The sequence below is a fragment of the Dendrobium catenatum genome, unplaced genomic scaffold, assembly GCF_001605985.2.
Source record: "Dendrobium catenatum unplaced genomic scaffold, ASM160598v2 fragScaff_scaffold_1427, whole genome shotgun sequence".
In the NCBI taxonomy this organism is placed as follows: domain Eukaryota; kingdom Viridiplantae; phylum Streptophyta; class Magnoliopsida; order Asparagales; family Orchidaceae; genus Dendrobium; species Dendrobium catenatum.
This window is the reverse complement of record NW_021319889.1, coordinates 575,579-603,212: the sequence shown is the minus strand read 5'-3', so window position 1 is coordinate 603,212 and position 27,634 is coordinate 575,579. Positions and strand designations below refer to the sequence as shown.

The 27,634-nt window shown below is 36.4% G+C and overlaps 1 protein-coding gene across 3 annotated transcripts; it reads left to right on the top strand.

Annotated features, from left to right (window-relative positions):
* The first annotated feature begins 427 nt into the window (after positions 1-427).
* Positions 428-26,718, top strand: LOC110111108. 3 transcript variants are annotated; one of them, XM_020842833.2, is made up of 10 exons: positions 428-638; positions 881-948; positions 1,242-4,084; positions 4,161-4,247; positions 8,071-8,223; positions 12,642-12,805; positions 12,886-13,033; positions 25,378-25,500; positions 25,567-25,654; positions 26,225-26,718. In XM_020842833.2, exons 3-10 carry the CDS (start codon positions 1,322-1,324, stop codon positions 26,410-26,412), a joined length of 3,714 nt encoding a protein of 1,237 aa, XP_020698492.1. In that variant the 5' UTR covers positions 428-638; positions 881-948; positions 1,242-1,321; the 3' UTR covers positions 26,413-26,718. The 3 variants fall into 3 exon arrangements, with proteins under 3 accessions (XP_020698492.1, XP_020698493.1, XP_020698491.1); XM_020842834.2 differs by having other exon boundaries at positions 1,062-4,084; positions 26,228-26,718; XM_020842832.2 differs by having other exon boundaries at positions 1,062-4,084.
* Positions 26,719-27,634: the final 916 nt, after the last annotated feature.

Genomic DNA, 27,634 nt, shown 5'->3' with positions numbered 1-27,634 from the left:
GCATCAGATACAACACGCCTTTATAAATTGGTGTATCGGTGCAACATAGTTACTAGTAAATAGGACAAATTTCAAAAAAAATTATGATAACAATATATTTCATATTGAATGATGCCTAAAGACACTGTACTTTAAAAATTATGCTATCTTCTCGTATAATTAAAGCACATCAATCAATTTATTGGTGCATTTTATAATTATTATTGACCTGTCTTGGTAATATAATAAGTGTTTGATTTGATAATAAAGAAAAAAAATTAAATAAAATTAATATATATTTTTTTTCAGTTCATTAACGGAACCGGTTCATGTTAGGCGCCGAACCGTCGTGGTTTACCTGCCAAAGGCATGTCACGTCACGTGAGGCTCACGTGGCGAGAGAAAAAATAGTTGGCAAACTGTTTCCGTAGCGCTCCGCCATCGTCGATGCCGCCTCCATCGACGCTCCGCATTTAATTTTCTTCCGCAAGCTCCGAGCTTTTCCCCATTCTCTCCGCGACACCACGATAAAATCCAACAAAATTAATAATAATTAAGTAAAATTAGAAAAAAATTAGTAATAATCCCTCAAAATCCGAGGTCTATTCCATTTTCCCAATCCGCCTCTCCTTGTCGAAATCGGCGATTGATCGATGCAGGTATTTCCTATTGATCCATTTGCACAACTTCTTTCATTTTAATCTCGCATTTGTTTGGATTCGGATCGGTATTTCGGAATCTATTCCTGGATGTTTTTGAACCATTCAGTTTTTTTATATGGAATAGGCGCTAAATAAGAATCTTTCGTTTCCGTCTTGCTGAATTTGTGTATCATCCTCAGAGTTTTTCAGAAATTTTCTTATTGATTTATTGGTTCACTGCGTTGAATTTTGGCTTCCAGGACGAAAATCGACCAATCGACCGCTCATCCTTTTCAGGGTCAAGCTTTTTTGTTGCGGTCATGTGAAGGTAAGTTGCATTCAGCTATTTTAGTTTTCCCCAAATTGTCTTAGTCTAAATCTTGAGATTAAAGAAGAAAGTTTCAATATATATTTTTTTCTTTCTTCGTGGTCATAATCCAGCTTGGCCCATAGATTGGGTTGACTATTTTTATATGATTCGTCATATCTGAAAATAAAATTGAAATTTAAGGGAGATATGAGGCATTCAGATTATTCTAGCAGCATCTTCTTAATTTGAGCTCCCAACACAAAACTTACTCGAACAATGCAACTACTTGTGTTATTGTCTTATGGAAATAGATCTGTGTGCTATTGAGAATTGGAGATCCCATGGTTTTTCAGTACATTGAGAGGCTGGTGATTGCATCTAATTCAGAAAAATGGATGGCGGGGTTGCTAATCCTTCTGTGAGTAATTCTGCACTTTACTATGTTCCTAGTGCATCTGGAAGGACGCCTTCAGAAAACAATTTGTGCGACATGACTGTTCAAACTGGGGAAGATCGAGTAACAGGAGGAAACCCTATTAGAACTGGATTTGACTATGGTTATATGAAGAGAATGGGATTCAATGTCAAACATAATCCATGCCCTGGTTATGAAGATCACACCAGCAATTTCGGACTCCGAAGAATAGAATCTGATTTTAGATGTGATGCTTCTTCTTGTTTTTTTCCCAGGGTGATTGCTCTTGAGGTCAATTCTAGGGGTTATATCGATACAGCAAGCACAAATTTAGCTGGGAATAATGAGAGAATCAGTGATAATCAATTCAATGACTCTGGCAAATGCTCTTCTTCTGACCCTGTTCATGGCTGTAAGACCTGTACTTACATGCGTGGAACCTTGGAAAGCCCACATTCTGGGAAGGTTAAGTTTCTATGCAGCTTTGGTGGAAAAATCCTGCCGAGACCTGGTGATGGGAAGTTGAGATATGTCGGTGGCGAGACACGGATTATTTCCATAAAGAAGGATCTTTCATGGAAGGAACTTATGCACAGAACTATTGATATATTCAGTGCACCACATATTATTAAGTATCAGCTCCCAGGGGAAGACCTTGATGCTCTTATATCTGTTTCATCAGAAGAGGATCTTCAGAACATGATGGATGAGTATCATGCAATTGACAAGGCTGATGGATCCCAGAGGCTCAGAATATTCCTCATCCCTTTTAATGAATCCGAGAGTAGCTCTTTAGATACAATGGGCTTGCAGTGCAGCTCTGAGTATCAATATTTTGTTGCTGTAAATAATATAGCGGATCGTAGTCCTAGGGAAAGTTCAAGTGGAAACAGCTTATCGAGCCAAGTAGGATACCAGTTAGATAAATTGGTTCCCAAAGACTCTCATTTTCTTCAAGTTGATACTATGGATGGTGGTATTAGCATGCAAAAGGACACTGGGATATATGACCATCATAATAATTCTAAGCCCTTAGTTTGTTTTCAAATTGCACCCAGCTCACCCATCCATTCCCCACCTTTTTCTCCAAAACTAGGGCAGCAGAGAGAAATAAGCCATTCTCGGAAACAGTCATTTAAAGATCATTTCATTGCAGACCAATCATCTGAAAACCAGTATGATTTGAATAGAGGTTATCTAATGAACGTGGATGTGTCAAGCTTTCATTCTAACATCCATGGTGGTGTGGAAATGCAAGTTAGACAGTCTGGGCCTCAATTTCCAAATAAAAAAGATGCAGAGAGTGACAGTGAATCAGCTGGGCATTCTTTACGTGAGAAGTCTTTCCTTCAGGAAAAGCTTTTTAATTTTGAGAAATTTATAAAGGAGCAGGAAGATTCAGTAAGTTGGGTCGCAGGCTCAAATGATTCAGGAAGCTCAATTCAAGTCATGCCTCATGCATTTTTAGATCCCTTGCTTCATGGTATCGGTGAAAGAAATATTTCTGGTTTGAGGGAATCTAATGGCTCTCATTTGGAATTAAAAAATTCAGCGATTTCTCGGAATTCTTTTCAAAGAAACACGCAGGAAGAAACACCGTGTTTCAAGCACATGTTAATTAATAATCGCTCGGATATTTTATCTGAACTACAAAGGACAGCATTGACGCCCTCTCACATGAGAGCCGAATTCTCAATACATGGTAATTCTGCAGAATCTTGTGGAAGAAATGAAGCAGAAAGTTCTTTTCAACTTGCTGAAAATACAAGCGCAGAACCAATCAAGAGGGTCAGTTCTGGTGAACTAGAATATCTCGTGAAACACGATTTGGATGGTTCTGCTTCTAATTGGCCGGATGAGAAGGGAAACCATCTTCCCCAACCAATGAAGTATTGTCAGAAAAATAATGATGTGACATCTCATACTAACAGTCAATTACAAGATTATGATTACAACTTCGGCATTGTCCATGGTTATGTTCTTTCATCGCCAGTTGTAGAGGTAGTGGAGAGTTGTCTTCCAACATATTCACCCTTTTCCCCCTGCATCGATTTAGAGAAGGCCAAACAACTCTCTTTGGGAAACCAATTTGATGGAACTGTATCTGAAGATCATAGAAACTTTTGCTATCAGAGTCATGGTTCATTGGAGGCGAGGAAGAGCAATCTCATCGACGTGGACAATATCAGGATGACATTTGCACCTACTGCTTCAACTACTGGGGATTCTTCCCAAGTTCTGATGCCTAAAACAACTGTAGAAAGGAAGGATGAGAATATTATTCTTGTTGATAGACACGGTGAAAGAAAGGATTATGGCGGGCAAGGAATTGACAGTAATGGAAACGCAGGTCCAACTCTCAGGATCAATGAGGGCAGTAAAACCCTTGTTTTTCAGAAATCAGAAAATGATCAAGTTTCTAGGCAGACGTTTTCACTGCTTGATCAGGACATGGTGAATTACTGTGAGCCAGGACCTAGAAATATTGAACTTGGAAACTCTGGTAATGAAACAGTAAGGCCAGAACAGGCGGATCCTACGTCAAATATGCACCATAATGGACCTGTGGAGGCTTTGATTACTGTGGAAGATGTAACTGATAGGGTACCTTTTGGTGTCCCAGTTGCATCAAGCATTATACCCCATGTAATAGAGTATAAAACGGAAGAAGAAGAAGAATTGGAAAATCCTTCTCGAAGGGTAGCAAGTGCCAATAGTACTCCTCGATCTGAATGTGAGGTAATTTTTCTTAATGTTTAGCTTTAATAATTTCAGATTTTCATATATCATTTTCTCATCAGTACTTGTGCAACAGGATGTTGAAGATGATGAAATTGATACTGACGGATCTATGAGTGATGCTGCAATTGCTGAAATTGAAGCTGGCATCTATGGTTTGCAGGTTTGATTTTGCATAACCTGGATGTGATTTTTTGGTTTATTTTCTTGTGGTAATGCAGCTCTAATTTCTATGATGACAGGCTAAATTATCTCTGCATTTTTAATATATGCATGACGTTCTGCAAATTAGGTGCTATTAGCATTGTTTATGTGCATCTGCCTGTGAGCAATTGGGAACTATTTTTCTGCTGCCTTTCAGAAATTCCGACACTTTTTTTAGACTTTGATTGTTGTTTATATACCGAGCCATTTGGCTAAGGACTTTAGAACTCAGAATGACAATTTGGATAGATGAGATGTCTTGTATGATATTTCTTCTCTGCTGTAAAGCCAGCATATTATGACAGCTCTGGGTGGAGTGATTTATCTTCCAAAAATATAATCGGGCCAAGAATATAAAATTCCCTGACATCCAAATTCCCGAAAAATTATAACAATTAATCTAAGAAAGAACATAAGGATCTGATAAATTGAATAAATGACTTTATAACTTTAATCACCTTACCAATATGTTTACAGGTCTCTCTTCTAGGTTGCACAAATCGTATCCTGAAAACTATAAAATTAATCTTCTTCTTTTTAGGAAATAAAACTCAATAGGGGAAACCTATTGGCTTAGGTATAAACAGCAAGACATAGGATATTCAATATGACCAATAAGAGTGGAAATATAACTAAGCATATTATCGTAATAATTATAATCATTGCATCGGATTAGATAAATCTTGTATAAAGGAAGTTATTATGCCATACCATTTATAAGAAATCATTTCATAGTGTCAATCACTACATTCAATAGTAAACATCCACTTGCATGCATACCATATTTATAGTTTAAAAAATGACTAATCAATCAGTCATTATTATACCTTTAATACATAGTCGACCATTTATAATACCATAAACAAGAGAAATATTTTCACCCACCTAGAGAAGACTAATGATCCCTAAGACAATTGCCATTCTATGGACCAATTTGCCCAGCTAGTCATTGTCAATCATATCAACAAGAGAGGCTGCTGACATTCATGTCCATCATGCATATATAAGTAAAAATTATATAAATATTATATCACGAGCAATGTGTTATAATAAAGACTATAATCATTATGATCAAAATTTGTTATATATCATTGGAGTCCATGATTTTTATGAGAAGGGTTTATTTCTCATTAGTCAAAGCCATACACATAAGCATCATAACAATTTATGCAATAATTGATATGCATAGCTAACTTAACAACACATTATATCAATATGAACAAAATAATCATTTTATATTGATAAATTTTATTTTATAATATATATTTATAATCAAATTAAGCCTATAACAAGTGTCAAGGAAGGCAAATTTATGCTTTAACAAATAAAGAATTGCCTATCTAGAGTTGACCATAGGAAGTTTGGCATACTTTTCATGAATCTGATTTACCTCACTCCAACACGTGGTGCTTCATACACCTTAAACTAAAAAGATTCTTGATCAACTACAAATTTAGTACATTGAATACCAATAGTTTAAACAACCAAAAATTTGATTTATGCATATTCTTATTAAGTTGACTTCGCTCTAAGAAATTACACATTCAACTTGCACAATTGAAACTGAAAATTGAAATTTATTTAAGCCAAAAATTTTGAATTATGCATTATGCCACAGTTTTTTGGCTCTTTATAACCTAGGGTAGTAAATAAGATGGCACTTGGTCAATCTTAATTTAAATTCAGATTAATCCTATACTAATTTTAAAATTTCCAAGAAAGTCCACTACAACCAATTAAAATTCATAAAACAACTGCCAACACACATATGCACCCTTTCAGTTTTGGGATATAGATGGAAATCCCACACATGCTTATCCACAAACTAGAAATGAAAATTCTGTCTATATTGAACCATGCAATATTAAATATCAATAAAAATACATATGAGAACTTAGCTAGAATTGAAATGGGAGACGAAAATTTCAAATATACACAAGAATCACAAGCCACGACCCTGCCATTTTTTCTTCTTCTTCTTAAACTTTTGAAAATAAATAAGACTAAGAATGTACCTCCCAAAGTACATCAACTTACCTTATAATAATATGTAGATATAATCTGTCTCACCCCACCATTGGGCTTGGAAGTAAATCACAAGAACCTAATGGGGGATTGCAACTTAAATTTTTTAGAAGTAATTCCAATTTGTAAAAATATATGATCTCAATAATTTGTATCAACCAATAAAATAATCAAAGCATTTAAATCCAAAACACCTACTAATTACTAAATATCTCAATTGCATTGAAACCTATATGATTAAACCCAAACACATCGTAGCAACAAGTTAACATTAAACCTATATGATTAAATGAGTACAATAACTAAACAAAAAAGACAATGAAAAGTCAAATGCCTAAATATCTCAATTTAATCTCTTAAACAAAATCAACTACACATACAAGATTTAACTTCTACATAGTTTCATTTCAAGGGCGTATAAAAAATTGCAGTTGTGTATAGAAATAACAAACATATATCCGCCTTGAAGCAACCATAAATGTACAAGGCAAGTTTGATGTTAGGGCTTACCTAAATCAAATTGATGAAAAGGAGGATGGTGTAAGAAGAAGGAGAAGGATAAGATATTTGTGCTTCTTCCCCTTTTTCCCTTCACTAGAACTCCTCCCCATCAGACTCGCTGGGCAATTGAGGCCATCAAATTAGCTAATCCACCAAACTGTGAAGCCGTCAACCACGATCAATCCTCTCTCTCTTACTAGCACATTGCATACATTGCATGTCATAGGAGGTTGATGTTGATCACCACCTCATTGATTGCCCCCTCAAACATTGAATCACAACCTCTCAATGCACTCACTTTTACAGTTGTTCTCTCTCTCACTCCGTCTCCCCACTTAAAGATCCCAATTAGAAATTAACGAATTGCATGAGACGGAAATTTTGTAACCAGGTTGGGGACACTTGGTTTGAACTGGCCTGGTCCAAAAAGAAAGAAAACGGTTATATAATCAATCCATCATAATCTCCCATTATGAGTATCAACCTAAACCAAATCATAATTGGCAGCATGCCAACCAAATAAGTTATCCTAAAGTTATGAAATAGCTTTATTGATATTACAACTCTTCTCAACCATCATCACTAACATGTCCTCAAAAATAACAAATAAAATAAACTAATTATGGAAAGAAACTAATTACTAAAAAAACAAAATTTTCACGGAAATTTATGCTTGATCTGATGCTTCTGACAAGTATAAATGCAAAGATTTCCATCACTATAGCTGCTTCAGATTATTTATTCTGTATTATTTTTGTTTTTTTTCCATCTTTTTTTTTTTTTTTTCCATTTAGCATTATTCTAAGCTCCACAAATTTATGGAATATTTCCTTTTAATTCATGAACTAATTTTCAATCGAGTAATGACTTTTGATCTCTTGAGTGACTGTTGAGATTGCTTGGATTAGAATATTACACGGATCACTATGCACAAATGACCCGGAATTGCCTGTAGGATTGTTGATTCCTTTATATCAACTAGTACTCTGCAATGTTAGTTTTGCAGATTTAAGACATTTTCATTTATGACTACTATTTCAAGTTTCTTTTAGATGATTCTTGTTTAAGAAAGGGAATTCAATACAAGTGTGTCTTCCATTCTTTTAGTTTTTTATATTCTGCTCGCTTTGTTAAATTATAGATTTCTTACCTTAATAGCACTGCTCTGTTAAACTTCTTATTTGTGCTTGCACTCTTTGGTTTTTCTCTGCTACTCCATGCCTTCTTATTGAAACTGATTTATGATGCTGATGCAGATTATAAAGAATGCAGACCTTGAAGAACTACGTGAATTGGGATCAGGTACTTTTGGTACTGTTTTTCATGGAAAATGGAGGGGAACAGATGTTGCTATCAAGCGAATCAAGAAAAGCTGCTTTTCTGGGAAATTGTCTGAGCACGACCGGTTGGTACGTGGAAGCACAATGCTGTTGATATATTCATATTTTTTCTCCATAAAAATTTCATATCTTAAAATGTCTGCTTATTTGAAATGGTATGTAAAATTACCATAAATCCTAAATATAGATTAAATTGTTCGTTATATAATAGTGAAATAAGGTCATCACTCATCACCGTATGGAGACTCAAGTCGAACCTATTTAGTAATCAGTCCTAGAAAGCTTTCACTCTTTGACTTGGAACAGGGATTTTTCATAATTTCTACATCTTTTTTATTTTATTTTGTGAACACACATCATCATCATCTCTGACTAAAAAATTTGGCGGGTATTGTGGTCAGATTTATATAAGGTATTTTCCATGACTAACAAGCATGAGCCATTTATTTCTTATTTGAAAAAAGGAATGAAAGTCTAATGGATGAAGAATAAGCTGTTCATAGAATAAAAGCATTATATTGTCAAGGAAAAAAAAGCTAGCAAAGATTCTTTTATCTTTCCTTCATGTCACTACCATATTCTTGCCACTGTTGAGATCATAAGTTGACATTAAATCTTCAGTCTACTTTTGTTTAATAATCATTTAGCTCTCCAAAGTTTTTTTTAAAAGGAAAATTTTATAACCAATCAATATAATAAGTACAACATTAGACAATTATTAAAAATTTTATATCCATTTCCTTAATGTCAATGAAATGCCCAAAGGCATTGATGACCCTGGAGGGACCCCGTAGAAGGACTTTAGGAATGATCATCAAACAACGTGTTGCTGGCAGCGACAAGCATACTTGACTCAAGAGAGCATGCCAGCAAGGGAGGAAGCACATGACCTTGGGCAAGCGAGCAAGGGCCATGATTGTAGGAGAGCATGGGCGGTAGCGCAGAGAGAGCAACCCATTCAATTTGGTCTAGAAATTGATCTCCAAAGGCATAGTTAAATAATAAATATCATATAGCCCCTTCCTCTGGTTAGCTTTTTCGTTTGTTACCTTTAAAACAAATCTTAGTTTCATCATTGACTAATAAAAAATTCTAGACTTTAGCTGCATGCATACGCATGTGACTATCTTCCTGAGGCACTTATCCAAAAAAAATTCAACTTTCGACGTTGTTAAATTTTAATTTTATTTTAAGACATTTAAATTTTTAGTATATTTACATTTAAAAAAAATTAAATATTTAAATGGTGAATAATGTATATATTTATTTTATTCATAAATAAATTAGGATTACATATCTTTTAAATAAGGACTAAAATGGTCCCCTGATTTTTTACAAAGGACCAAAATAGTCCACGATTATTTAAGCCCCATTTTAACCCATTGACTTTTTAAATATTTTTATTATTATTATTTTATATTATTCATAAATAATTTTTAATTATTTATATGTTAAAATTATTAGTTTAAATCTTAAATTATGCATGTAGCAGTGGTTTAGAAATCATTTTTTATTATTTTTCGAAGTTAACGATGAAAGTCCATTTGTTGAAACTTAGGGGCTATAAGATATTTAACTACATCTGAGGGTTGATTCATGCTACTTACCTAACTTACCTATCTATTTTTTCTTCAAGAAACTTGGGAGAAAAAATTACTAATTAGGAGGATTTTTTAACATAAACAACAAGCAAGCATTATGCACCACTTATATTTTACCAAATGTTCTGCGGGTGATTGCTTACCCTAAGGGAAAATTTTTAGGCTTAGACGCCATAACGTATGGCTACAATTGCAGCGGCTTGACGAACTTGTGAATATGCTTGCTCATAATCATCCTCTGGATATTCTAAATTTTCAGTTATGACAAATACAAATACAGAAAAAAAAATCATTCTTATAGCAGTCTGATACCAGAGAACATCTGATGTAAGTTTTCAAGGGACTTCCATAAATCTCAGTTATAAAATATTCCGCTTGAACAAAAATTTTCGTATTGGAGACGTGTTTTTTGTAGTTACTCTAGTTCATCTTTGAAGTGCCTAGTGCGCCTCGGCTACTCACATATGGCTGTTTTATGTTAAATATTGTACCTTTTTTATGCATAGCTAACTCTTCTTAGTAGCCAAGCCTTGTCATAGCTGCATAATCAAATAAGACCGCATAATCAAACTAACATGCATGTCCTGCAGTCATCAAGCTGTAACTCTTTATTTATTGAATATACATAGATGTTATGCAAGGTTCTACAGTCCAAAATTTAATTTTTAATGGTAAAAAATTATGGACTAGGCCCAAAATTTGTCTGATGAGTCTTATTATGAGTAAAACCACTATTTAGTTTTACTGGGCAGTTACTGCTGAAGATTTGTACTGAACAATTTAAAACACCAATTTATGTGCAGGAGTTCTATGTTGTGTACAGTGTTTTAATCCAACTTGTAAAATACGGTTTACGATTGTTCACATAAATTTGCAACATATCATAAACTATAGCATGGGGTCAATAGATAAAAGTTTAGCAAGACGATTTTTTTCCCAGGAGTTACAGCCATTGGTTTAGTTCCCATTTTATCGTAAAAATTTTCAACTTGAACCTATTTTGCTTATATGAAAATTTAGAGGTTGCATGAAATGAATATTGCTTGACTTTGATACTGCATTTGATGCCATGTGCAAATATCTGAAATTCATTTGGTGTACATGACTTTCATACGAAGTTAAGCAAAGGATTAAAATTTTGTTAATGAGGCCAGAAATTATTATCTTGAAAGTGGCTGTCAATCATGCCATATATGGGGAAAAAATTCCCGCAGGATGTTCCAAGGGAATTGTAAGGATGGATTTTTTTATTTTTGGATTTACATTGGGATGAAAACAAAACCTTTAGAACATTAAAACCATTTTATTGCATTAATCCCAATACAAATCTAAAGTTCAAAGATCAATTCTCACAATTTTCTTGGGACATCATGAGAGAGGATTTTTCCCGCTATATGGCTAGGCTTTAACGCAGAATTTTAGGTTTCATAGAAGCACTGCTAGATATTACTTGATCGACAAAGTTCATTGGCATTAGTTTTCATTTAGACCGGTCCATTGGACCGGTCCACGCGGGACTGGCCCGAGCATGACGAGGCGGATTGCCTCCGCCCCTTTTCCGCGACCGATCGCACTGCCAATGTCCACAGACCATTTTAGGAAGGATTTTTGAGGGATTTGGGAGGGAAATTTGAATGTAGGGACTGTTTAGGGATTTCCTTTTGATTTGTATGCATTAAATACTTTGTTTTCCTAGGGTTATGGCATCTTGAATTTGGCTGAAAATTGAGATCTCTTAGAATTAGGTTTTTCTTTGGGCTCTAGCGGCGTCTAGAGATTTGGGAGAGATCGATCCTCCTCTCGAATTGAGGATAAACTGTATCTTGCTATTTTTTTGTTTTCCTTTCATCAAATAATACAAATTATCTACGGTTTTCATGATTTTGTGCAGACTTTTGTGAAGAATTCTCGCTGTCTTCCAAAGATTGATAGGAAATACTTGAGATCTACAAGTGTTTCCTATCATTTTCTAGAAACATTAGATGTGATGGAATGATTACATCACTATAGTGCATGCACTTTGCACATGGCATTTAATGAAAATGAAATAGAACTTAATATCATAAGTGATGTTGGTAGAATTATATATTTTGTACAATGTGTAATACTTCACGTCTATCTAGAACTTGAAAGTTTCATGGCCCTTTACTTTCCAGTGAATCAGATGTTGTTCTAATTGGAAACTTACGAACTCTTTGCCTCCTTAAATGACTATGAGTAGGTTCTAAGATCAGAGCTGTACAGCTCCACCCACTCCACCCCCTAGACTTCAGACATGGAAAGTTTAAAATTATGGAGCCACACAAACCTTTTGTGTTTAGCAATAATAGATATCTGCAACGGAGCACCAAATGGCTTTTTAGCTAGCATAAAATGTTTTCAAATAATATTTGTACTTAGCAGATAGAAGGTTTTTCACTCCAAATGATTATAATACAGCATGTCTCTCACATTTTTTTTTTTCAAATTGGAGTTGTTTCAAAATGTTTAAAAATAATCGAGGATGACTTGTGCATTGTCTGTTGGGCTTGACAGTTTTGCAAGCTGGCAGCCAGGAACGGCCATTTGAACTTAAGATTCCATGAAACCGGAAATACCTTTGTTAAATGCTAATATTTCCTGAACTGTTTCTTATGAATGTTTAATTTTCATTTCACCAAATTCAAAGGTTTCTTGAAGATGACCAAATCTTATATGACCAATTTCCAGACTGATATTGCGTAGCTACTTCAAGTTTTCAATAGCACGCAGTTTTTGTTCCTTTTTTAAATTTGAGGTTGCATGTAAAGGCAGCTTGTTACTGACAGTAAATGATATAGGCAGATAATTTATGGCTTTTATCAATAGAAATTGAGCTTTATCAGATGATCTTTCCGATATCTGCAGACAAAAGATTTCTGGAGGGAAGCCCAAATCCTCTCAAAGCTTCATCACCCAAATGTAGTTGCTTTCTATGGGGTGGTTCCGGATGGAGGAGGTGGCTCGCTGGCTACTGTAACAGAATTCATGGTAAATGGGTCACTTAGGCATGTCCTGCTACGGAAGGATAGGTGAACCAACTTTGAATTCTCTTGCAATAGTTTATCTTTATTTCAACGTGCGGTTATAACCAATGGAATTATTTTTGCAGGACACTCGATCATCGTAGAAAGCTTATGATAGCCATGGATGCAGCTTTTGGGATGGAATACTTGCATTCCAAGAATATTGTCCATTTTGATTTGAAGTGTGACAATTTATTAGTTAACTTGAGAGATTCTCAAAGACCGATATGCAAGGTACATGTTTCTGCAATTATTAGTAATTATGTTTTATGATTTGATGAAATTTAATTATTCCTTCTGAGATTTCCAAAGGAACGTGCTTTTTAATGCCGCTTTACTTTGCTTTGGCTTTGCAAAAAAACTCTTGTGTTTCTAATGCTAATCTGAAATAAATCTACGGTAATTCAAAACATAAAAAAAATTGTATTACAAGACATCCATTTTAAATTTTGAATTTGAATCTTGAATTTTTAATTTTATGTCTTCAGTTTTGATTGTAATTTGTTAATTTAGTCAGTTGGAGTTTGTATTTCCATACCTATGATGTTAACCTATTCATAGGGTCGGTGTTTTTTTAAAGCAAATTTTATAATTATCCAGTGGGATGAGTGCAAGGTGAAACCATTACAAGGAATGGCTAGATGATAATGTAAAAAAATAAAAATCATAATTAAAGATAGTATAATAACATTGGAGAAAGTGTCCATTTGATGAATGAGAAAATTCGCAATGACTCTTTTTTATAGTGCCTTGCTTGTAGCCTGGCAGACCTTAGTGAGTAACTATAATTTTTTTCCAATTCCTGTTCCTCTTTATGAGCAGGATTTGAAATCTCCTATCTTATTATGCGTCGATACTCCAAATACTGCCACAAAATCATAAAGCTACTCAAATTTTGGGTCATCATTTTTCAGAAAGCTGTTTTTTTAAGCAAATATTATAACTAAATAATTATATGAATATATTAAGGGTGATTATTAGGAATTGTCTAAGAAAAAAAGTACACAAGCCAAGATAAATTGATAACCTAGGATGCCAAAGCCTTAGGCACTTGTAAACTACCCAAAAAAAAAAACTCATTTAGACTGCCTTGCTTTATGCATGATAATATGAGAGTTTTGATAGTTTTTTTTTAGTTTCTACCTCGCATGGTAAATAGAATTACAAAGCTCCTATCCACTAGAGAGTCAACACTGTATGTGCTCTCATCTGAGTCATAAGGCTACTGATCATTGTTGTGTTCATAAATTGGAGGAAAGTAATCTATTGCAGTAATAGGTGGCTTATGATCAATAGTGATGCTTGTCGGCGTAGAAGTGGCAACCACATATTGAGAAACCATTTATATAGTAAGTCTATCAAGATAAAAGTCTGTGATAGTCTAACATAGCGAGGGTCTATGAGCCTAACAACATGACCACCAATTAAATGTAAAATAGACATAAATTTATGGATAGAAAAATCGTGAAACCTAAGGGCATCTCCAACCGAACGGCAAACACTTGTTTGCCGTTCTCGCTTTGCTCCAACCGATCGCCATTTTTGCCGCCATTTGATCGCGGATGAACAGTGTGACGCCAATATTGGCGTTGCACTGTTCATCTCCGCCATTTTTTTTCTCTCTACCGAACCGGAAGAAAGGCGCCAAAGCGACGGTTAAGCGCAAAATGGAGTTCGATTGTAGATGAAACACGGCATTTTTTGATTTCGCTGTATTTTGGAGTGAAAAATGAGATTCTCGGTTGGAGATGCCCTAACACGATCTGAGATCTTCTTGTTAGCAAAGATAAGAGCAGGTTTGCCTTGACACTTGGTTAAACACTTATGAGAAGGTGAAATTGGATTTTAATGAAAAAAATAAAGGGAATTTGTTTGATTGAGAGGAATGAAATATTGAATCATTCGACCTGCCAACAACATTTGTAAATGAATAAGACGGGTGGGTTGTTGGAGTCATAGAAAATAGAGTAAATAGGAGTTTTTGTGAAGAAAGGAGTTATCGGGAGTGGCAGGGGATGACCTAATTGAGTGTTCAAACAATATCCCAGAAGCAGCCAACGTGGGGGAAAGTGGAGGTGGGATCTATTGAAAAATTAGCGGCAAAAGGGAAGAAGAACCCAACTCAAAAGTCGGAATGACAATTGTAACACTATCCATAACCAAAGGAAGTGAATGAGTATGACAGCAGATGTGAGATCAAGAGCAAAAATGCATATAAGTTGAGGAAGTGGCTGAAAGCAACATAAGGTCCGTAGGTGTAGGAGGGGATCAAGAGCTAAAGCTCTATAACACTTACCCAACTACAAGAGTAGGAATACTCGAATACCTATGCCATGAGTCATCGTCATCAGAGAACTGGAAAGCACATGTGGCTCATGCGGCTAGGATTGCAGATGAAAACCAAGGGGAGATGGAGCAAGAGTGCAAACAAGCAAATGAGCAAGCTCGTTTGAGCGTGATCTAGTGCGGCTGAGCATAGAGTCCTAAGCTTGATTGACTAAGTCTTAAAAGGACGATGCTGAGGTGATGCTTTGTTTTATGGTTATTACATGGACTTAATCTAAAGCTACTTGGTGCCCTTGATACCCTTATGCTATATTCAATCGAGAATTTTGTTAGATTAATTTTGCTTCAGTTGGATTGTGTGGCTCAACCTGAATTGATTTGATCAATTCTATTTCACTCAAGTAAGTCAAAATAAACCATGGAGTCTAGAGACTTTTCGATCTTTAAATTTATGGTCAATTATAAGAAAGATAGGCGAAGAGGAGGATAAAAAAAATCCTGCCAAATTGAGCAAAATCAATTAATTGGCATTATTATCAACGTTTTAAAAGGCAAAATCGGGAATCGAGGCGTTTTGGCTAAGCGAGGCGTAAGCCTCGAGGTGGATCGAGGCGTAAGCCTAAAAAATGATAAAAATAAAGTAATTTAAAATTATGAATAATGAAAAAAAATAATAAAATATTATGTCAATTGTGAATTTGATGATTTGTTCTAAGATAATATTAGTATATTACTGGAAAAGAAGATTTAAAATAAACTCACTTAAAAATAAAACATCCCTTTAGGATCAATACCCAATGCAGGCTCATCATCACTTTGATTGTCTTCAGAAGAATCTTCATAATTAATATCAAAGTCATCATCAAACTCTTCTTCATCTATAATAATTTTTCCTTTATTCCCTATATAAGTTAATATTTCATTAGCTCTAGAATGAAACAATAGTAGCATAAAAAATAATTCATTATATTTAAGAATACCTTTGAATTTTTTTTAAAGTTCCAATCTCATTTTGTTTCTTTCTTTTATATACATGAGTAGTTGCTTCACTGTCATAATTGACATTAGTTTCTCCTTATGCTTCAACTTCAGAAATATCAACATTCTTTGGAGTAACCCATTCATTATCAGATTGTAAATCATTAAAAAGTAAATGGTCAATTTTATTATCAATGCTTCATTGCTTTTGTAATTTGAGATGTCTATTTTTCAGTTTTTTGTTAAACATAACATAAACAAGTTTGTTCATTCGATTTGTCGCCAATCAATTTCTTCTCTTAGTATGAATTTGATTGAAGATGCTCCAATTGCGCTCGCATGCAGAAGCCGAATATGTTAGGCTAAGAACTTTAACTGCAAAAGCTTTCAATTCAGGAACATCATCTCCAAATTGACTCCACTAACATTCTACATGAAAATGAATAGTATTTTATGAATATTGATTGAAGTAGAAGACTTGAACATAAATATTAAAATTAAAATTATAAATATACAAATTATAAACATACCTGGAGATCGTGTTTTGTAGCATGCTTGTGCTGCTCTAAATCCAAACATTCCCTTCTTCAAATGGAATTCCTCAAGTTGATTATTCACTTTGAGATAGTCTTATTCAGAAATGAGTCTGTCCATACATGCATACAAATCAGTTTTCACCTCTTTATCAACATGAAATTCTTTATCATAATGAAATTGAGGGTTTAAATAGTATGCAGCAGCATGTAAGTGTTGGTGTAGTTGACAACCCCACTTTTCATCTATAATATCTCATATTTCTTTGTAGGCACTTTCTTGACCTCCCAAATCTTTTGCAATGTCTTCTTTAGTCTTATTCATTGCTTCATAAATAAATCTCATAGCCGGGGCCCTCTCACCATCAACCATTCTGAGCACCTTAACTAATGGTGTTGCTGTCTTCAAAGCATAATTTGTATTGCGCCAAAATGAATCATATTTTATAACAATTTTTTTTACCTGTTTTCCTTCTTGTTTTTTTGCCCATGAACTTTTATCCCATTATTCAGAAGCAAACATAGCTTCTAAAGGTTGCATTAACTCCTTGAATCTCTGCAATGTTAAATATGCAGTAGCAAATCTCGTAAAAACAGGTCTAATAATTTCCTTATCAATGAATTTTCTCATCAAATTGAGTATCCAAGAATGATTGTATATGAACTTACTAACGAATTTGGCCTTCAATAAGTCTGATTTATGCTGAGGCAACTGTCCCAACCTCTCAAGCATTAAATCAATTCAATGTGCAGCACAAGGAATTCAATAAAGGTGAGGGATCTTCTCCATTAACAGATTTATTATGGTGTTTGACTATCCTTTAATGTGTCTTAATCATAACCCAGCCTACCCAAGTGGCTTTTACCAACTCAAGTCAAGTGGATTTTTAAATACTAACTTCAAGATTTCAAGATTAAGCTTAACTTATTGGCCTAAGTTAAATTAGATGCATGCAATTGTACCAGGCTAGCTCATGGCTAATTGAGTTGATTAGCTAATATATGGTTTGATCTATGGTCTTATGACAAATCAATTGAGTTCACCTCAATTTTAATTAAATGATCATTAAAGAAATTTAGTTGTGTGATGTAGGATGCAACTCATTCTAGTTTAAGAGCTTAAATTCAAACTCAAAGGCTAAACTTGTTGGATTGGATCAAGATCCACCCAAGTGCATCTTTATTCGATTGGAATCAAGTAAGAGGATAACATGAACTGCTCTACATAGTACACAACTACACACCACTTTCCATGCTCTCACACTTAATCCCACACTATGAAGATGAAATGAGATGGTCCTCATTCTATTCTATGTATAGTAAGTGCCTTTAAGCTGCGAAAATGATAAGTGATACCTAAACAAAGATTTTTCATTCGTCTCTCATCATCTCATATGAATGTGATAAGAAACACTTGAAGAACTTAAGTGGAACCTATCAATTTTAAGATTCCAGTGATATTTCTCCACAAAGAATGGAACTCAAGTGGAAAAAAAAAGCAATATTATTGTGATAATAAAAAAGAAATAGAAAGAAAATACCAAGATACATTAGATCTTCAATTCGAGTAGAGGATCGATCTCTCCCAACTCTCTAGATGCCACTAGAGCCTAAGACGCCAAGCACCAACCCTAATATTAGCAAACCAACATGATGCCCTAACCCTAATACAAACTTCTACTTAAAGAAAACATAAAAGATAGCACAAAATGACTAAACAACCCTCAATCTATCTCCCTTAGGTAGTGGACCCCACCTCAAGGGGGGTGGGATTTGGAGCCTGCGGAACAACAAGCTTCTGCCTGTTGTATTGTGCGGAACAACAGGCTTCCGCCTACTGTATTGTTTGAGCCGGCCCAAGGGTTGGGCCAACTGGACCTGTCTATGCCTATCAATACTCCGCTCCCAAAGAACGACCTTCTCCTTAAAGGTGAAAAGAGAGGAATTAATGTTTCACCCTCTCATAAGGCTCCCATGTAGCGTCATAATCAGGAAGGTCTCTCCACTTGATAAACACCTTCTTGATCCCCCCCTGGCCCTGGCGCACCCCTTTTATCTCAAGGGGTTCCAATACCACTTCCAAATCTTCAATCAATTTTGTTGGCAACTTTGAACTCGTTGTGTGATCCCCCATAGCTTCTCTCAATTATGATAATTTAAACACTGGATGTATGGTGGCGATTCGAGGCAACCTCAAAAGATACGCCACTGCTCCAATTTTCTCTAATATCTCATAAGAGCCAACATATCTTGGAGCCAACTTCTCACTCCTGTTAATGACTGTCCTCTATCTGTAACGTCGAAGCTTCACGAACACCTTATCCCCCACTCCACTTCAAACTGAATGTCCTTCCTATTCCCATCCGCCCGTGTTTTCATAACCTGTTGAGCTCTCAACAGATGCCTTTTTAACTCCTCCAACACCTTGTCCCTCTCTTCCAAGTATTCTTCCACTGAAGACACAGGATTGCTACTCTGCCCAAAATGTATCATGTGAGGTAGATGTCATCCATACAACACTTTGAATGGTGTCATCTGAGAAGCAGAATGATACGAAGTATTGTACTAGTACTCTGCTCATGCCAGCCACTTGGTCCAAAGCCGAGGTGTCTCTAAAGCAAAACATCGTATGTATGTCTCCAAGCTCCTATTTACCACTTTCATTTGTCCATCTATTTGCGGGTGGTAAGCTGTACTCCTCTTCAAAATTGTGCATTGTAGCCTGAATAACTCCCTCCAAAATGACTGAGGAACACCTTATCTCTTTCGGATACTATGGACTCGGGTATCCCATGCAGTCTGACTACCTCCCGGATGAAAATTGACGCCACTGTCACTGCCGTATAGGCGTGTCGTAGGGGAATGAAATGTGCATATTTGCTAAATCTATCCACTATAACTAGAATTACTGTGAACCCTTCCGATCAAGGTAGCACATCTATGAAATCCATAGAGACCTCCTCCCACATCAGATCTGGTAGAGCTAGGGGCTGCAATAATTCTCCTGTAGCCATGACCATGTACTTATTCCTCTGATAGACCTTACAACTGGCTACCAACTCCTTCACATCATTGTGCATCCCCTTCCAATACAACTTTGAGGCGAGTTTCCTGTATGTCTTTTGCACCCATGAATGACCCTCAACAGCGCTCCCATGGAACTCCAAGAGTAGGTGGGGGAATGTGAACTGATGCCCTCGGCATCACAAATCTTCCCTGGTACAACAGCCTCTCCCACTCGAGAGAATAGCCAGGATGGCTACTCCCATCCTTCAACAAATTTGCCCTGATCCTCCCCAGCTCCTCATCCCACACACTCTCCTCCTTAATGCCCCCCTCCCCCCAATCTAGCAACAGTGGTATCGACATGGCCATCTCTTGTAGCTCCCTCATACATCTGGATAAAGCATTCGTCACCTTGTTCTCTATCCCAGGCCTAGACTTCGTTGATCCGTCCTGACAATGAAACGTCGATCCAACAAATAAGGTCGCCACTTTTGGATGGCTAGCACAATCACCGTCAACTCCCTCTCATAAACTGACTTCAGCCTGACTCTAGCTGTCAACACCTGTCTAAAGTAAGTAATGGGTCGGTGGAGCTGCTTAAGTATTGCTCCCAAGCCATACCCTGATGCGTCTATCTCTACTACAAACACCTGATTGAAATTTGGAAGGGCCAAGACTGGTATAGTGGTCATGGACTTCTCTTAAAGACTGTTATGGCTCCCTCCCCTCATAAGAAGCTATCATTCTTCAGTTGTTTTGCCAGTGGCCAGACGATGGTGCTATAGCCCTTCACGAACCTCCTGTAGTATCTTGTCAGCCCTATGAAGGCTCTCAGCTCCCTCAGATTCTTCAACAGTGGCCATCTAAGCATTGCCTTAATCTTAGCTTGATCAACAACTACACCCTCATGAGAAACTACATGTCCTAAGTACTCCACACTGGTCTGTGCAAAGCAACATTTCTTCAACTTGGCCCTCAATTACTGCTCCTTTAACACTTCTAAGATTGTCCTCAAGTGCTCCCAGTGTTCCTCCTCTGACTTGCTGTACACCAGGATATCATCAAAGAAAATCAGCACAAATCTCCTGAGACAGGGTCGGAACACCCTGATCATGAAGGAATGGAAGGTGGCTGAAGCATTAGTGAGGTCAAAGGCATCACTGGGAACTCATAATGTCCCTCATGCATTCTGAAAGCAGTATTCGACACGTCCTCCCCTTTCATTTGGATCTAATGGTATCTCGACTTCAGATTTATCTTGGTGAAGATAACCGGCCCACTCAGCTCATTTATCACTAGGATGAGAAACTTGTCTAGCATAATTTCCTTATTCAAGGCCCTATAGTCCATGCAGAACCTCCAACTCCCATCCTTTTTCTTGACCAGTAACACTGGACTAAAAAAAGAGCTCACACTAGGCCTAATAATCCCTGCCTCCAGCATTTATCTGATCAATTTCTCAATATCATCTTTCTGAAATTGAGGGTAACAGCATGGCCTGACACTGATGAGGGACACCCCTTCCCTGAGGGTGATAGCGTGCTCCTGCTCTCTTGACGGTGGCAATCCTTGAGGCGACTGAAAGACCTCATTGAAATGCTGAATCAATAGTTGTACTGAAAGAGGGATGTCTTCACCCCTCTCCAATCGGATCCCCTCTAATCCCTGTAGTTCCACCAGGAAACATTCCCCTACCTTCTGGATGCTCCTCACCATGGTTTTAAGAGACATCATGGCTTTGGATAGCCCCATATCTCCCCTAACCACTACACTTCTCCCCTCCACCACCAACTCTGTTGTCAGTGCTCCTCAGTTGATCTTGGTATTTCTTTAGATCTGCAACCACTTCATCCCTAGGCTGACATCAATGCTCTCTAACTCCAATGAGAGAAAATCCTCCCTCACCTGTATGGTCAGCACTACTCCCCTACAGATCCTCCGGCCTATCTCCACCTTCCCCGTACCCATCATCACTCTATAACACTTTATCTCCACCAATTTCACCCCCAATTGGTACACGACCTGGTTGGAGATGAAATTGTGGGTAGCTCCACTGTCAATCAGCACCACCACCTCCCTATCCGCTATTTCTCCCTTCACCTTCATGGTATGACTCAGAGTAAATCCTACCCCTGAGTCAGGGAGACCTCTATCACATTTAGATGCAACTTGTCCTCCTCCTCTACCCCTATATCACACCTCCCTCAGTTTCATCGTCATTACAGACGGTGAGAACCTAAAGGGTTTGATCCCTGCACCTGTGTCCTGGAGTATACTTCTCATTATATTGGAAGTATAGTCCCTTCCCCCTCTTCTCCTACATCTTCCTCTCAGTCAACCTTTTGAAATTCCACCTACTTCCTCCTCCTACAAGATTCTCCCTTGGGGTCTCACGAGGGTTGCCTGGTGTAGGCCCCTTAGGTGCTAAGATAATGGTAGTCATCCTGTAGGAGCCATCTAAACTGCTGCATCTTGCCCCCCTCTCTTAGTACTTCTGATATTCCACTAGTTGAGCTAGTTCCATAGCCTCTCCCAAGTCACGAGGTCTCATGACTCTCACTGCTGTCTGGATCTCTGATTTAAGCCCCTTTATGAAATTTTCCTCCATAACAGTCTTAGACAGTCGTTCTAGTCGGCTCGCGAGGTACTCAAATCTCTCATTGTATTTTGCCGCCGAGTCTTCCTATACTACGGCAAAGAACTGCTCATAGAAGTCCTCTCCCCTGTCGGTTCGGAAATGTTCCAATAAGCATTCCTTGAACTCCCTCCAACTCCGTATGGGCCTTATGTCTCTCCAATGGTACTAAGCTAACACCTTTTCTTTCAAACATAAGTCAATCTCCGTTAATTTTTCCTCCTCCGTCAACTCATTACTGACGAAGTACCTCTCTATCTTGTAAATCCACCCATATGCATCCTCCGCTTCAATGATAGGCATCTTCAGTTTATGGACCTTTGGATCCTCCCATTTCCCCTAATTCCTCCATAATTTCCCTTTCCCCAAGTGGATGGAACTCCCCAAGTGTCCTAATCCTCCCTTCCACGTTCATACCCAAACCCTTCTTCCATTTCCCCCCTTTTTTCAGTCAAAAGAAGCACCTCTCTGGCCATAATCCCCCTCACTTCTTTTCCAATCAGCACCCCTTTGCTCATACCCCACATATACATGCCTCCTCATACCTTTTACCTCTCTCCTCCCTCTAGAAGGGTTCCATATGGTTTCTTAATTCTCCCTTCTCCTTCTACGATCTCCACATCATTTTCATCCCTATGAATTTCAGAATTTGTATTTTTCCCCACCGGCGCTCTTACCTCCGATACCGCCTTTTGATTTTTTGGTTTTGATGATCCCATGTCTTCTTCACCATCTCTTGAAGATCCGATAATTTGCCTTCCATGGAGGAAATTCTATCATCCACCATTGTTTTTTTTTAGCTCATCATCTCCCACTCAAGTCGTTCTTCCAAAGCATCCGCCTTCTTGGCAGCCATCGCTGCCCAGATCTTTGTTAGACTCAAAAATTCGGATTGCGACCCCTAAAACAGCAAAAAACCACGGTTCAGAATAAAATTCTGTTGCAGGAAACCCCAAAAAGTTATGGGCTTGCAACTGTCTAGTGAGAACATCCATGACTAAAACAAAAAGATACGGGCTTAAGGCTGATCCTTTGATGTAATCCAACATAAATATAAAAACACTTGGTCAAACCATCTTGTGTTTGAACAAGTAACAGCTCATGCATACATATCCTTCATGACTTGAATATAAGCATTATTAGCCCCTTTCTTTTCTTGAACTCTCCATAACACTCTCCATAGCTTTCTCTTAATCAATAAATATCATATGTAGATCCTCCTTATTCTCTCTATACTTCTCCATCAAAGCTCTCAATAAATGTATAGCTTCCATAGTAAACTTACTTTGATTTTTTTTTTCTAGCGCCTTTATGACTAATTACAGTTGTAAACATCATTATTTTAAAAATTTTACCAAGCACAATATGCCTAGCCTGACCTAATTATAAATCAAATATTGTTGTGCTATTATCAATGGTTTTAATTCCACACTTGTATTATAAATGTAATGCCATTAAATCGTATGATAATTTGAATTTTCATAGCCATAAGTTTGGCTTGAATTTAATTAATGCAATTAATTTGACCATGCTAAAGGCTCACTGATGTGAAACCAAATGCGCAGGAGCTCATTAAAGAATTTAAGAACAAGTTGGCAATGTAATTCCACTCAATAGCTTATTGTAATAACAAGGCAATTCAATAAAGAATCTTAGTTTTCCATTTGCTTAGGCGAAGCAGCACATGTAGATTAACCAAACCTAGTAGATAAGCAAAAATAGCAGTAATACTAAGAGCTATTAACCAACAATCCCCAATTTAATAATGAGAGCTTTCACCTTTGGAGCCCATACGCTCAAATAGTCTAGGCTTTAGCGGCAGAAGAGTCTCCACATTTACCGTGAGTGGAGGGGAATTTCTAGGGATTCGATTTGCTATAAATCCACTCACCTCAATTATCTTCAATCCGGATCTCCACGAAAATAGCTTGGCGAAAATTTAGAACTCTCGAAGACAAAAATAGTTTGACGAAAATCTAGAACTCACAAAGAGATCTATCTTCTCCAACGAACTCACTAAGAGATCTAGGAGGGTTGAACTCACAAAGAGACCATAAGAGGCAAATTTTCATTCATCAAAAACTAACTCAAATACAATTACTAAGCCTATATATAGGCCAATCGAAAATAAAAAGCATAAAGACGACATTGCATTTGGGCTACAACAAGCACTAACTCCCTCATAGGGGTACAAATGGAAAAACATGAAATATAAATGACATGAATAAAATAAAACATAAAAAATAAATACTATGAATCAAGACCGTCGCTCGACGACCGCTCCGATGGTAAGTGTGCCGAAATCTCCTATGGATGTCCTCATCACTCACTTAGAAAAACGTTCACCATCAATAGATCCAAACAACCATTGTCATATTTGATGTGAACATCTCAAAATTGATATTTAATTTTATGTTACAAAATAAATTAATACAAGAATGCTCTTGCAACGCAAATTATTTACATAAAAAGTGCGTACCCAATGCATGGAGATCCCACTAATGCAAGGTTGCATCTACAACAAGTTGTTTACATGTCTTAAAATTGGGACTTCCCAAATACATTAGAGGCAACTTAGGCTTCATTTGGGACGGCTTTTTTACTGCTTATTAAAACAGCTTTTTAGTAAAAAAATTAAAATTTTTAATTAGAAAGCTGCTTTAAAAAATATTAAGAAAGCTGTCCCAAATGAAGCCTTAACCACTGCTCTAGAGCCACCTCTACATACCAATTTTATTTCTTTATGAATATTTGCTCAACCATCAGCACTTCCAAAATTATTTCAAATACAAGTCTCTGTGCCTTCCACTTATTTATTTATATTTGATAACGACATTTAATATTTATTAACATTTTTTTCTTTAATGGGTTGATTACCGCCTCATTTATGGAATTTGTATCTACCAAACTAGAATGGCATGAAATTACAAAATATGTTGGTTGATCTAGCTATTTGATATGTTTAAACTAGAATTTATACTGTAGGTGCTTAATTAGCTTAAATGGGACTGTAGGTGCTTAATTAGCTTAAATATCCCAGTCTAGTTCTTTTTTTTATTCTGTCTGCGTCGTCATGGTTATACTATCACTTGTTTTTGAAACTTATTAATGAACTCGAGGAATGTATGGTAAAACTTCAGGTTGGAGATTTTGGACTCTCAAGAATCAAGCGTAATACTTTGGTTTCTGGAGGTGTGAGAGGAACTCTTCCATGGATGGCTCCCGAGTTATTGACTGGGAGCAGTACCCGGGTTTCTGAAAAGGTACTTTGTGCTTACAATGTTGTAGGCTTAGCACAGAAACTAAAATATTGCTCCACTTTTATATAGGTTGATGTGTTCTCATTTGGAATTGCAATGTGGGAAATCATTACTGGAGAGGAACCTTATGCTAATATGCATTGTGGTGCAATCATTGGTAAATCCCTCAACTTGGCTGTCTGAACTGATTAATGTTTTTACCTTCAACTAAACAAAGCCTATCATTTCTGTTAAGATTCATGATGTATATAGATATACTCTCTCTCTCTCTCTCTCTCTCCTGCCTTATGCTTATGATGCAGCATTTACTGCCTTTTTATTGATTCATCCAAACCTGCCAAGAATAATCAGAAGGCAGGGGCGGAACCCCTTTGAGGCCAAATTACATTGTGTAGATTTGTTATTGTTAGGTAATGATGAATCAAATACCAAAAAAAAATAGTAAATAAAAATTCAAACCCCGCTAGGGGGTCCTGCCCCCTTAGACCCCCGATATATATGCCAACAATTACTTATAAGTTTGTCCCCCTGAAAATTATGGCTGATATTCCCCCTGTCAGATGGTATACATGAAATGATAAGTTAGATGGACCTGAATATGAATTCATTGCTCTTTTCATTTTGGAGATTTTTTATCATTTTTCTTTCCCTATTGCTGTATCAACAAATGTTCTGCTTTCCGTTTGAATTCTTTCCAAGGATTGATATTTTTTCCTATAATGCAAAGGAGGAATTATTAGCAATACTCTTCGTCCGCCAATTCCCGAACACTGCGATGCTGATTGGAGAAAACTAATGGAGCAGTGCTGGTCTGCTGATCCTTCTCAACGCCCTTCATTCACAGAGATCACGAACAAGCTACGCTCAATGTCTATGGCACTTCAGTCGAAGGTAAAAGCTCAGGCTAACAGATGAAACAAAAGCAGACATGATTAGTAGTTGAAAGTTTTGATTATAATCGCCAATCTCTCAGCTTCAGGAAAAGAGCTTTTATGTCAGTCCTAAGACATAATAGGCATGAGCTAGATGAGTATTATTCTTCATTATCACCTTCGTGTGTGTATATATATATATATATATATATTTGTTGCATTCTTTTGCTGGATTCATGGGATATGCTTTCTTGTATAGTATTTCAAAGTCAATTTTTGACTCATTAAGATGTAAGTAATTATCTTTTGTGATGCAGCAGTGATAATGAATTTTCTTTATCGCTTGAGATATTGAGAATGTCTGCAGAGTAATAATATTCAACAGTGAATACTTAAGTTTCATTAGTGATGTGAACCGGGAGAAATTATTCTGTGCGGGCACCGGACCGTTCAGATGCGAATCAGAATGTGCCACGTCACCCGGTACACAATAAATGGGTGATGTGGCGCGTTCTGATTTGCCTCTGGATGGCTTCCGTATCCACACAGAATAATTTCACGTGAACCGGAGATTTAGGCTTGGTTTGGGACAACTTTCTTACCGCTTTATAATATAATTATTTTTTGTGCTTTAGAAAGCAATAAAGAAACTGTCGCAAATGCAGCATTAACTTGCCCAGCTTGAATATGATATGATCTTGTTCATGTAGAATGGCCTTTCAACCAAAGGGATAATTAGATCATTGTAATATAGTACTGCTTCTGATAAAGGCATTAATTATTTAATTTATTATTAAATAATGACCTCATCATCATATTTTAATAATTGATTCATTATCTAATTATCTTAATCACGTTTTTAATTTTAAAATAATCATTAGTATTATTAATAGTTTTTAATCTCTTACATTGTTTCATTAATCCACATAAGCTTCCTTTTTTACCAAAAAAACTTCATATTATTAATCTTTATTCATATATTTGTTCTCTGGTCATAGAATCAAATCATAATCATATTGCTAATGGAATTATAACCACTAATGCAAATTTATTTTCAAATATCTAATTATTATCTTAATGTAGCGCAAAATAAATTGGAAGGTTCAATAAATTACATATAATAACAAAATAAAAAATTAAATACATGTTTGCCATCAATCCTACTAATTATTAATTATTTATTTATTATATTTTTATCTATTTTATTTTACTTTTAAAAACAAATCAAATTATTTTAAAAATAAAAAATAGATATTATTTTTAAA